At 38.7% G+C, this 12,754-nt stretch overlaps 1 protein-coding gene across 1 annotated transcript; it reads right to left on the bottom strand.

Moving 5' to 3' along the window:
- Nucleotides 1–1,088: 1,088 nt before the first annotated feature.
- On the bottom strand, nt 1,089–11,175 carry mterf2 (mitochondrial transcription termination factor 2). Its single transcript, XM_016270170.1, is given in 3 exon segments — nt 1,089–2,299; nt 3,357–3,482; nt 11,164–11,175. A coding segment is annotated over 1 exon segment (1,131 nt). The 5' UTR covers nt 2,238–2,299; nt 3,357–3,482; nt 11,164–11,175; the 3' UTR covers nt 1,089–1,106.
- Between the last annotated feature and the right edge of the window lie 1,579 nt (nt 11,176–12,754).

Genomic DNA, 12,754 nt, shown 5'->3' with positions numbered 1-12,754 from the left:
TGATTGCGAAGTACAGTAAATATCCACACCGGTGCGGTGACTGACTGCCACACATACTCTTCAGAACATTAGATTCATCCGTGCTGGAGCCGTGTCGACTCACAACCCACGCAAGCTAGATAATTCTGCACACAGCTGCAATTCCAGGTTTTCAAACAGAGATGGCGACAAAGAGACAACATTTACAGACTGCAGCTTTAACAAAACATTCGACAATTTATTCCTTTAAGCAAATGAATAAAATAAATAAGTGTATTCATACAGAAAACAGACAAAGGAAACCGCTGTTAATATACTGTTTATAGCACATACCATTTTAATTATGGAAACCTGTTTCTGACATGCAATAAAAAAATTGTAATTGCGACTTTTTATATCAGAATTCAGACTTTTTTCTCAGAATTCTGGAATATAAACTAAGAACTGCGAGAAATAAAACAGATCTGTGTTATGAACTCGCAATTCTGATAAATACAAACTGTGAGATGTTGACTCAAAATTGCGAGATTTAAACTCAAAATTGCAGAAATTGAAATCTACACGCTAATACACACTATATATTCACAGTCACCAATGCTGATGTTGTTAACATGAACAATTTGAGAATAATTTGAACGGTCTGATGTGATATGAGCTAACTGATTGTTAGATTAAATCACCATTGGTAACGCGATTTATTTTAATGCTTTATTCCTCAGTTGGTCAGAAAAAACGTGGCAGACTTGTTACTTACTTGTTCAGATGACAATATACGATGAACATTTTTATTTGGGTCATATATTCCAAGACGTAGGCTAGAATCTGTGATTGCGAAGTACAGTAAATATCCACACAGATGCGGTGACTGACTGCCACACATACTCCTCAAAACATTACATTCATCCGCGCTGGAGCTGTGCCACTGCACAACCCACGCAAGGAAGATCATTCAGACAGCTGCAATTGCAGGTTTTCAAACAGAGATGGGCGACAAAGAGGTAAAACTTATGGACTGCAGCTTTAACTCAAAATTGCCAGATGTAAACTCAGAATTGTGAGAAATAAAGTCAAAATTGAGATAGAAAGTCATAATTACTTTATTTCATGGTGGAAACAGGCTTCCATGCTTAATCTTCTGTTTGAAGTGGAGCTACTGGATTAAAAAGTGGCCTCTCTCGTCTAAGATGCAACTTCCCATAGCTCACCTCAAAGTCCTTCTTGGTGCCGTCGAGGACTTCCAGGTTACCTGAACGTACATCATAACCAAAAGAGCGCAGTTTCTGAATGCGATATTGAATGATCTGCGTTGTCAGTTCTAACACTGTGGGAGTCTCCATGATCTGCTCCATACTTACTCCAGCAGTGAGGAGGCATTTGAAGCGATCAGCTAGTATAGGCACAGAATAGTATAACAAGGCTGGACACTGAAGTACGATCTGCCTGAGCTCTGCTTCTGTGCATCCCAAAGTCTCCTGGGAGTAGTTGAGGGTGAGTCTCATACTTTCAGGGTTCAGCTCAGTAACATATCCCTTCAGTTTGGAAAGCAGCCGCAAGAGCTCATCGCCAGTAAAGCCCACATTGCGTAGGAACGCCAAGTTATCGTGCAGTACCTCTGGAAGCTTTAGAAGCACGTAGGGATTCTGAGTAAGCAGCTTCTGCAACCAGGTCTTCATGTTGTCCTCCTTCCCACCCAAGTCCAAATAGGTCTTCTGCAGAGTCTGGATCATCTCCTTGTTTTGCGTCATGGGTCGGCTGAAGCTCTGAGGGGCACTGGCCATGAGCTTGCTAATGATGCGTTTGTTGAGATGTAACGTCTGGAAATACGCAATGTTAGCTTTCTGGTTGTCGTGATCGGAGGACGAGGAGAAAAACTAGGTGGGGAATTTTTCAATGATTCCTACTAGATCCTTCTGGCTGGTGCACACGGACATCCACAGCTTTTTCTGAGCCTCCATTTGATCAGGTTTGCAGAGGATGGCCTCAGGATGGAGTTCCAAAACGCGGGCGATAACAGGCCCACTAGCCCCCATGTCCCTCAGCAGAGTGGCGGTCTCGTTCACGTACACGGGACTCTGGCGCAACACCCAACCCTTCAGCTTCCGGACTTTACTGATGTCTACAGACAAGTCGTACAGGGCATTTATGGCAAGCGGGTTCTCTTCTTGAACGATCGAGGAGCAGGGCCTCGTGAGAAGCAAAGGAGTCACTTGAGCCCGCTGGCAGTAGAGACACAGCGATGTCGAGACTAATCGCAACATGTTTGCACAATCTACAGGTCTGTGGGCGGGGCTGTTGTTTGCATTGCATGCAAGTAATGTGCCTGAAACAATTGGAAAAACATATCAGAAAATCTACTTTAAGTCTCAAACTGTTTTAATTAAAAACTTCCTCATGCCCATTTACTCACGTAAAGCTGATATCACATGCAGTCTTTCGAGTCAACAGAATGAGCATTCAGACACTACAAACCATCTACTTACAGGATAAAGAATTGTCAGCAGAAAACAACTAGCTGTCTAATTGCTACCATCCACAAAATGCCAATATCACAGAAGAGCCAAGTTATTTTACACCAACACCTAAGATAATTTAGGCTACTTATGGTAACTAGATATTAGCTTTGGAGAAAACAGCAAAAAAGTAACTAGTAAGACAGTTTCTTTATAATGAGATCATGACATATTTTTCTTGGGATTGCGAAGAAAAACACTAGATACCTTGAGGGTCAAGGATGTTCCAGTAGTTTTTGAATTACATTTATGAGACGACACTATTAACCCTCATGCTCTGTTTGGGGTCTTTCAGCTCATATAAATCAATTTTTATAGATATATATATATATGTATACGCATTAAGAATTTACAGTAAATTGGCTTTTGAAGAAACAGAACAAAATATCAATGACACACCTTGCACTGATGGGCACATAAATATTTTTGTTCAATAAAAAAATTAGAATAACACAGATTAAATGTCCACCATGAAAAATATTATAAGTTAAGATTTTCCTTGAGTACATCAGTATCTATCTATCTATTCACACTCACACACAGATTATACGAGGGAAGTCAGAACACTTTGGCCATTGATATGACATATCAAATTAATATCCTTTTCTGGAAGGAGAGGAAAAGAAAAATGAAAAGAAAATGAGTTAATTTTGTAATTACATCATTATTATTATTACACTTACATCAAACAAACATACCATAAATTCGATCTCAACAGAACATGAGGGAGTGTGTTCTCTCTTATGAAACGTAAGTCATGACATCGAGGTAAAGAAACAAACAGCATTGTCTAAACGCGGCTTGCATTTATTAGTCGGCTTTAATATCATTATCTGAAACGTGTTCATAATACAAATTGATCAGTACCTCTGCAGGTCAAATCTGGTCACATCTTCAATACTTGACCCTGGGGAGACGTGGGCTTCTTTTATTCTGGTCGTGATGCCCATGCGGTCTGAGCACAACAGCGCCACCATTAGTACGGGAGGAACTCTAAAACCAATAAATATAGAAACATTTTGATTTACAGAGTTTGATGGATAATACGAACACAACAAAGGGAAATATGAATTAACCACTCACCTAAACTACAAACTAGTAAAAATTGGCACTAATAAAATATCAACATGTTATGAATGACAGCCAAACTATTTCTAGTTAACAGATAATTCCATTTTAAGCAGCAGTAATTCAGGACTGTTGTGTTTTCAAAACAGAAAAGTTGCTTAAAATGGCATCAGGGACTGTGAATTCTATAATCAGAACAGAGAGCAATTAGTTTGAATGGCAGTGGAGAGTGAGTCACAGTTGGAGCTTAATCACAATGCTGGATCATGCCTGCCTACTCAAACTGTTCACTCAGCCCACCCTTGAAGTCTCTACAATCTGGCGATTTACAAAGAGCTTTGCATTCAGACGGCCCCCACAGACTATTAGGTACCTGTAGGCCGACAAGGTACAGTTTAAGACAACAGATTTTCCTTATTTAAAAACCACGACTTATTTAGAGATGTTAAAAGCTCTGTCTCTCAAAATAAAACGTTTTTAACAAACCATACTTTTAAACATTTTGAGGTCCCGCAGCCGCTTAAAGTTACTTAAACTTTGCTTAAAAAAAGAAAGAAAGAAAGAAAAGAAAAAAGAAAGAAAGAAAAAATTTACAGGTATGATAGAATAATAAAAGAAATAGGCTATACATAAAATATGTAAATATTATATATATTAATATACTGTATTTTCACATAAACACATACACACACATATATATGTGTGCCTGTGTGTGCATATATATATACAGTGGGGAAAAAAAGTATTTAGTCAGCCACCAATTGTGCAAGTTCTCCCACCTAAAAAGATGAGAGAGGCCTGTAATTTTCATCATAGGTATACCTCAACTATGAGAGATAAAATGAGAAAAAAAAATCCAGAAAATCACATTGTAGGATTTTTAAAGAATTTATTTGCAAATTATGGTGGAAAATAAGTATTTAGTCAATTACTAAATTTAATCTCAATACTTTGTTATATACCCTTTGTTGGCAATGACAGAGGTCAAACGTTTTCTGTAAGTCTTCACAAGGTTTTCACACACTGTTGCTGGTATTTTGGCCCATTCCTCCATGCAGATCTCCTCTAGAGCAGTAATGTTTTGGGGCTGTCGCTGGGCAACACGGATTTTCAACTCCCTCCAAAGATTTTCTATGGGGTTGAGATCTGGAGACTGGCTAGGCCACTCCAGGACCTTGAAATGCTTCCTACGAAGCCACTCCTTCATTGCCCGGGCGGTGTGTTTGGGATCATTGTCATGCTGAAAGACCCAGCCACGTTTCATCTTCAATGCCCTTGCTGATGGAAGGAGGTTTTCACTCAAAATCTCACGATACATGGCCCCATTCATTCGTTCGTTTACACGGATCAGTCGTCCTGGTCCCTTTGCAGAAAAACAGCCCCAAAGCATGATGCTTCCACCCCCATGCTTCACAGTAGGTATGGTGTTCTTTGGATGCAACTCAGCATTCTTTCTCCTCCAAACACGACAAGTTGAGTTTTTACCAAAAAGTTCTATTTTGGTTTCATCTGACCATATGACATTCTCCCAATCCTCTTCTGGATCATCCAAATGCTCTCTAGCAAACTTCAGACAGGCCTGGACATGTACTGGCTTAAGCAGGGGGACACATCTGGCACTGCAGGATTTGAGTCCCTGGCAGCGCAGTGTGTTACTGATGGTAGCCTTTGTTACTTTGGTCCCAGCTCTCTGCAGGTCATTCACTAGGTCCCCCCGTGTGGTTCTGGGATTTTTGCTCACAGTTCTTGTGATCATTTTGACCCCACAGGGTGAGATCTTGCGTGGAGCCCCAGATCAAGGGAGATTATCAGTGGTCTTGTATGTCTTCCATTTTCTAATAAGTGCTCCCACAGTTGATTTCTTCACACCAAGCTGCTAACCTATTGCAGATTCAGTCTTCCCAGCCTGGTGCAAGTCTACAATTTTGTTTCTGGTGTCCTTTGACAGCTCTTTAGTCTTGGCCATGGTGGAGTTTGGAGTGTGACTGTTTGAGGTTGTGGACAGGTGTCTTTTATACTGATAACGAGTTCAAACAGATGCCATTAATACAGGTAACGAGTGGAGGACAGAGGAGCTTCTTAAAGAAGAAGTTACAGGTCTGTGAGAGCCAGAAATCTTGCTTGTTTGTAGGTGACCAAATACTTATTTTACCGAGGAATTTACCAATTAATTCTTTAAAAATACTACAATGTGATTTCCTGGATTTTTTTTTGAACATGTTTTTCATTTTGTCTCTCATAGTTGAGGTATACCTATGATGAAAATTACAGGCCTCTCTCATCTTTTTAAGTGGGAGAACTTGCACAATTGGTGGCTGACTAAATACTTTTTTGCCCCACTGTATACATATATACACACACACACACACACACACACACACATGTAAAACTCTAAAATAATTCTAATATAAATTTAGTTCAAATCTACTGATATGTCCACTGATTTATTTATTAGGCGAGAATTTGTCAACTGCATTATTTAATGAATTTCTTTGCCAGATATTGAAGTATGTTGTTGTAGTACAAGAGTGAACACTCATGTGAATGTTTTTCCCTGTATGCAAACAATCAGGTTTTTGCAGAGCATTGCTGAAATTGTTGACTGAAACTGTGACTCTCTGCAAAAAAAAAAAAAAAAAGTGTTCCTTTTTTTAGTTTCACTTGAGAATTAACTAACATAGACTGATTTTTTTCACATTGCATTTTCTCATACTCAAGATATAGAGATAGAGATAGATCTTTTTTGATTCATGAGATAAAACTTTCAACAACAGCACACAAGATTAAAAGAAGAACCTTAAATGGAAAGATAAATGAGAACCATGTGCTCTGGGTTATAAGGGAGGATATAGGCATGAGGAAAATTAAGCAAGAAAAACTGCACCTGAGAAACTGAAGAAAAAAACCCTGCACCTAAGAAGGACAACATCCCAACGTGGGTGGATCTTAACGCCAAACTTCAGAAACAGGTTACTCAAATTTCAGAGTATGTGGAAGGCAACAGGCTGAAAGCAGTCTCAGGGATGGACAGAGTAACAGGATGGTCCGAACCAGGAACACTGTGATACTTCTCGCTCTGCTGCTAGTGAGCAGTTTTGCAGAAGGAGACCCAGAGCCCATTTTTAGAGTTCTTGGTGGGGAACTGGAGATGGGTTATTGCTTTGGCAACGACATTGCTGTGTACAGACTGAATGCTGATGGAAGGGAGCTATTGGGTCAGTCCTCAAGTCCCTCAGTTTTACCACCTGATGCCTTTAAGGGTCGGATCAATTTCTCCAATGATGTTGAAGGGCTCCTTGGTCTGAAGCTCACAAATCTTCAGTACTCTGATTCGGGCATCTACATCAGAGAGTGCTGGAGTGGTAGCACTATGGAAAATTATCACAAACACTTTCTCTACGTTTGTGACAAGGAGTTCAGCTTAAAGGAAATTTCACTGACACCCGGCACAGGTGCAGATCTGGTATGCAATATGGGTTCTATTAAACATGCTACAATAAAATGGTACAGAGATGTGCACAACGTATCTTTGTTCATGGATACTAAGATTTCTTTGGAGCCATTACAAGTGGAGTTAAAAAGCCTCATTCGGGTTCATGGTGAAGGCTCATTTTTACACTTTCAGATGAGTTTTTTCAAGATAGACCTTGTTTTTTCTGTCTGGTCATGGAGGGAGAGCAATGCAGGAGCTTCCAAACCATAGGACTACCAGAGGAGCCTGAAATGAAGACTGTTTATCGTTCTGTAGGAGATAAGGTAGTCCTAACATGTTCAGTAGACCACCTCAGACAGAATCACTGGAAAACACCTTTTGGGCAAGTTAACTCATCGGCACCAGTAGGGACAAGCAAAAATCAGATGTTAGTGTCAACAAGCATGAATTCTGAAGACTATTCCCTAGTCATTCAATCTCTCATAGATCATTCTGGGAGTTATACATTTTTCTCTACCTTCCTAGTTGAAGATTATGTTGTGAATGTGTGCCCTTCGCTTGAATCAACCACTATTTCATTTTCTGCAGAAGATAAGAAGGTAGTCCTCCAATGTAACTTCATGTCTTCACCAGCATTAAGCGATAAAGTCGAGTACTCCAGCGTTCTGTGGTACCGAAAGAATGGTGAGAAGGACATCCAAATAATGGACTCAGGGGATCCTTCTTTAACCCCACCTAATGATTTACAAGGTCGTTTACATTTCTCACAGGTAGATTCTTCTCTCATCATCACTGATCCCAAAAAGGAGGACAGTGAGATGTACTGGTGCGTGGTGCTAGTGGATAATGAGGAGAATTATGAGGGCGATAATGAGGGTGCTTATGATGGTGGTAAGGAAGATGATGAGGTGGAACCCCATTCATGGATAATGGAGGAAGAATACATGGACATGTGTCTCTTTAGGCAGGTCACCAATCTAAAGTTTCACCACCAACCTAAAACAGAACGAAAGTTGGATTATACAGCTCAGCCTGAACCTGAACCTGAATCTGAGACTAACCTGACAATGTATACTGTGTGTGCAGTGATTGCATGCGTATTATTACTGGCTGTAATCTGTATTGTGGTGGTTCTAAAAATAAGAGCTAAGAAAAGATCTGCCACTATTCCAGGAGGAGGTCTTAAACCATCTGAAGAGGAAGGAATATCACTTAAATCAACAAAGATGTAGAGAATAAGGTTACTCCTTTTTGAGCTTCACTGTTTTTACACAATGATTTGTGCATAAGGTTCATGAAAAGTGTAATTGTGAAAATGAAGAGGAAACTACTCAAGGTAAAGGGATACTTCACCAAAAATTCACCAGAAATTCTGTCATCATTTACTTACTCGCGTGTAATTCCAAACCTGAATGACTTTCTTTCCTCTGTGGGACACAAAAGAAAATATTTTGAGATGTGTCTTTTTTTTTTGTACAAACAATCAAAATCACTGGCCACCAAAAACTGCTTGGTAACCAACATTCTTCAAGATATCTTCTCTTGTGGGTAAATGATGAAAGAATTTTAATTTTTCAGTGAACTATCCCTTTAGAGTACAATTTCACCTTCATACCTGAAAGAGGAAAAACATTTGTAAGACTTACTCAAAAGGCTTAATCAAGTATTGCAAAAGGGTGTTCAGTATCACAATTACACATTTGACAATTGTTGTTTTTGTAAACGCTGAAATGGATCACAAGAGTGTCTCCTGGGTGATCACGCAGCAAGACTCAGGCATGAGGGTAATGTAAAACAGCTACTGGCATGCGTGACATTTTCTTGTGCAAAGAAGACAAGACCAGCTGGTTTGTTTCCCTGTCAAATCTTGAGTACACACTAAGCAAATGGTGCTTTAAAAATAAGCACACCATAAAGCCTGTATAAAAGTTGATTTTGCATGAAGACAAACATAAGGGATAGTTCAAAGAAAAATTTAAAATCATTCACTCACCCTCATGTCGTTCCAAACCTGTATGACTTACTTCTTTAGAAAAAATTATGTCATACAGGTTCAGAATGACTTGAGGGTGAGTAAATAATGACAGAATGTTCTTTTTTTTTGGGGTGAACTATCCTGTTAGCTATATGATTTATAGAGGACGGTGTACATATAATGCTTCAACATGCATTTCTCTTAGTTCTTTTCTGCATTTATGGTTCAAACTTGCTCCATGTCTTGTAAAAAACACCTCCATTAATCATGTATCCCATACTTTCAACTGCAAAGAGGCATTTAGCACTACTGAACTGCTGTCATTAGAACGTCATCTCTCCCATGACAGAGATCTTGGTAATGATAAACAACAGATGTGCAAACACATCCGTAAACATTTTCATTCTTCTTCTGACTGGGGACATGTAGAACACTTCCTGTTCTAATTTCTCTTTGGTTTCCATTAATGTGTCAACAGAGTTTGAATCTAATTCTGAATCTAATATCCTAGTCTAACAGCTGGCTGCGTAAACACTGGCAGTCTAGAGAGCACTGTGTGGTTTTAATGGACACGGTTATGTCATGTAAAGCTGCACTGGTGGTCCTGTGTGGTAACACAGATTAGGGAAACAGCTCTGTTAATGTGTATTCCAGATATGACCAATGTGTTTTGCTGTGGTTGGGCAGACAGCCAAAGTACTATCTTTGTTAAATAGGTATTCAAATCATTTGAGTTTCAATGGGATGGTTGGAATTGTTTGAAAGCTTTAATCCATATTTATGTTTTTATTACAACACAGGTGCGTTCTCAATGTATATCCACTGGATAGAAATGATCCAGTGCTTTGTTAATGGATTTTTCTTTTTATAATAACAGCTTGATTGTATTCAAAAATGTTGTCAAATGTTTTTAAAAAAAGTGCTTCTGGAACATGTAACAATCTTGATAATTAACTGAACATGTCATAGCAACATAACCAGAATAACAGAACATGCTGAGTTAGACACAAAGACACATTTGAGATGTACTGGTGCGTGGTGCTAGTGGATAATGAGGAGAATTATGAGGGCGATAATGAGGGTGCTTATGATGGTGGTAAGGAAGATGATGAGGTGGAACCCCATTCATGGATAATGGAGGAAGAATACATGGACATGTGTCTCTTTAGGCAGGTCACCAATCTAAAGTTTTACCACCAACCTAATATAAAACGAAAGTGGGATCATGCAGCTCCGCCTGAAACTGAACCTGAACCTGAATCTGAGACTAACTTGACAATGTATGCTTTGTGTGCAGGGCTTGTAGGCCTATTATTACTGGCTGTGATTGTGGTGGTTCTAAAAATTAGAGCTAAGAAAAGATCTGCGTCTATTCAAGGAGGAGGTCTTAAACCATCTGAAGAGGAAGGAATATCACTTAAATCAACAAAGATGTAGAGAATAAGGTTACTCCTTTTTGAGCTTCACTGTTTTTACACAATGATTTGTGCATAAGGTTCATGAAAAGTGTAATTGTGAAAATGAAGAGGAAACTACTCAAGGTAAAGGGATACTTCACCAAAAATTCACCAGAAATTCTGTCATCATTTACTTACTCGCGTGTAATTCCAAACCTGAATGACTTTCTTTCCTCTGTGGGACACAAAAGAAAATATTTTGAGATGTGTCTTTTTTTTTTGTACAAACAATCAAAATCACTGGCCACCAAAAACTGCTTGGTAACCAACATTCTTCAAGATATCTTCTCTTGTGGGTAAATGATGAAAGAATTTTAATTTTTCAGTGAACTATCCCTTTAGAGTACAATTTCACCTTCATACCTGAAAGAGGAAAAACATTTGTAAGACTTACTCAAAAGGCTTAATCAAGTATTGCAAAAGGGTGTTCAGTATCACAATTACACATTTGACAATTGTTGTTTTTGTAAACGCTGAAATGGATCACAAGAGTGTCTCCTGGGTGATCACGCAGCAAGACTCAGGCATGAGGGTAATGTAAAACAGCTACTGGCATGCGTGACATTTTCTTGTGCAAAGAAGACAAGACCAGCTGGTTTGTTTCCCTGTCAAATCTTGAGTACACACTAAGCAAATGGTGCTTTAAAAATAAGCACACCATAAAGCCTGTATAAAAGTTGATTTTGCATGAAGACAAACATAAGGGATAGTTCAAAGAAAAATTTAAAATCATTCACTCACCCTCATGTCGTTCCAAACCTGTATGACTTACTTCTTTAGAAAAAATTATGTCATACAGGTTCAGAATGACTTGAGGGTGAGTAAATAATGACAGAATGTTCTTTTTTTTTGGGGTGAACTATCCTGTTAGCTATATGATTTATAGAGGACGGTGTACATATAATGCTTCAACATGCATTTCTCTTAGTTCTTTTCTGCATTTATGGTTCAAACTTGCTCCATGTCTTGTAAAAAACACCTCCATTAATCATGTATCCCATACTTTCAACTGCAAAGAGGCATTTAGCACTACTGAACTGCTGTCATTAGAACGTCATCTCTCCCATGACAGAGATCTTGGTAATGATAAACAACAGATGTGCAAACACATCCGTAAACATTTTCATTCTTCTTCTGACTGGGGACATGTAGAACACTTCCTGTTCTAATTTCTCTTTGGTTTCCATTAATGTGTCAACAGAGTTTGAATCTAATTCTGAATCTAATATCCTAGTCTAACAGCTGGCTGCGTAAACACTGGCAGTCTAGAGAGCACTGTGTGGTTTTAATGGACATGGTTATGTCATGTAAAGCTGCACTGGTGGTCCTGTGTGGTAACACAGATTAGGGAAACAGCTCTGTTAATGTGTATTCCAGATATGACCAATGTGTTTTGCTGCGGTTGGGCAGACAGCCAAAGTACTATCTTTGTTAAATAGGTATTAAAATCATTTGAGTTTCAATGGGATGGTTGGAATTGTTTGAAAGCTTTAATCCATATTTATGTTTTTATTACAACACAGGTGCGTTCTCAATGTATATCCACTGGATAGAAATGATCCAGTGCTTTGTTAATGGATTTTTCTTTTTATAATAACAGCTTGATTGCATTCAAAAATGTTGTCAAATGTTTTTTAAAAAAGTGCTTCTGGAACATGTAACAATCTTGATAATTAACTGAACATGTCATAGCAACATAACCAGAATAACAGAACATGCTGAGTTAGACACAAAGACACATTTAAAGAGGTGTTGATGTTTACCACTAAATAAAAACAGTGATTATTTTAGTGCTTAAAACAACTGATTAGACTGCCTTTGCATGATTGAAGCCACTTTGACACGTCTAATCTCTACTTTACTCCAGTTTACTGTTTTCTTTTCTTTTGATACATGTCAGTGATTCATAACGAAGTGATTAACCATGAATCATCCAGCAATGAAGACCAGTTCGACAGTCAGGTTTTTGGATAGGCCATGTCTGCTTTCACTTGTCAAAATAGGCTGTCAACCTCCCCAACTGTCATTATGCATTATGCCAAAAGGCAAGAGTCGTATTTCATGGGTGCCATTTGTTCTCCAACACACATTTGTATTTGTCTTAAAACCTGCACACGTCTGTCCTTTATTTCTAACATTTTGAAACATCTGTAGACCTTAAGCTTTATTTTATTTAAAGGATTCACTCAGACTGTCTAGGTTATCTTATATAATATTTCCCAGGTTATCTGGGTTCTGCATGGTCTTGTCTTGTTTAAACCCATTTAACGACAACATGCATTAAAAGACATTACCTAAAGCATATGAAAGACATGTCTCGCCCCTCAGATAT

The sequence above is a fragment of the Sinocyclocheilus grahami genome, unplaced genomic scaffold (assembly GCF_001515645.1).
Source record: "Sinocyclocheilus grahami isolate Dianchi unplaced genomic scaffold, SAMN03320097.WGS_v1.1 scaffold55.1, whole genome shotgun sequence".
Taxonomy (NCBI): Eukaryota; Metazoa; Chordata; class Actinopteri; order Cypriniformes; family Cyprinidae; genus Sinocyclocheilus; species Sinocyclocheilus grahami.
Note: the sequence above shows the minus strand (reverse complement) of the source record. Positions and strands in the feature narration are given on the sequence as shown.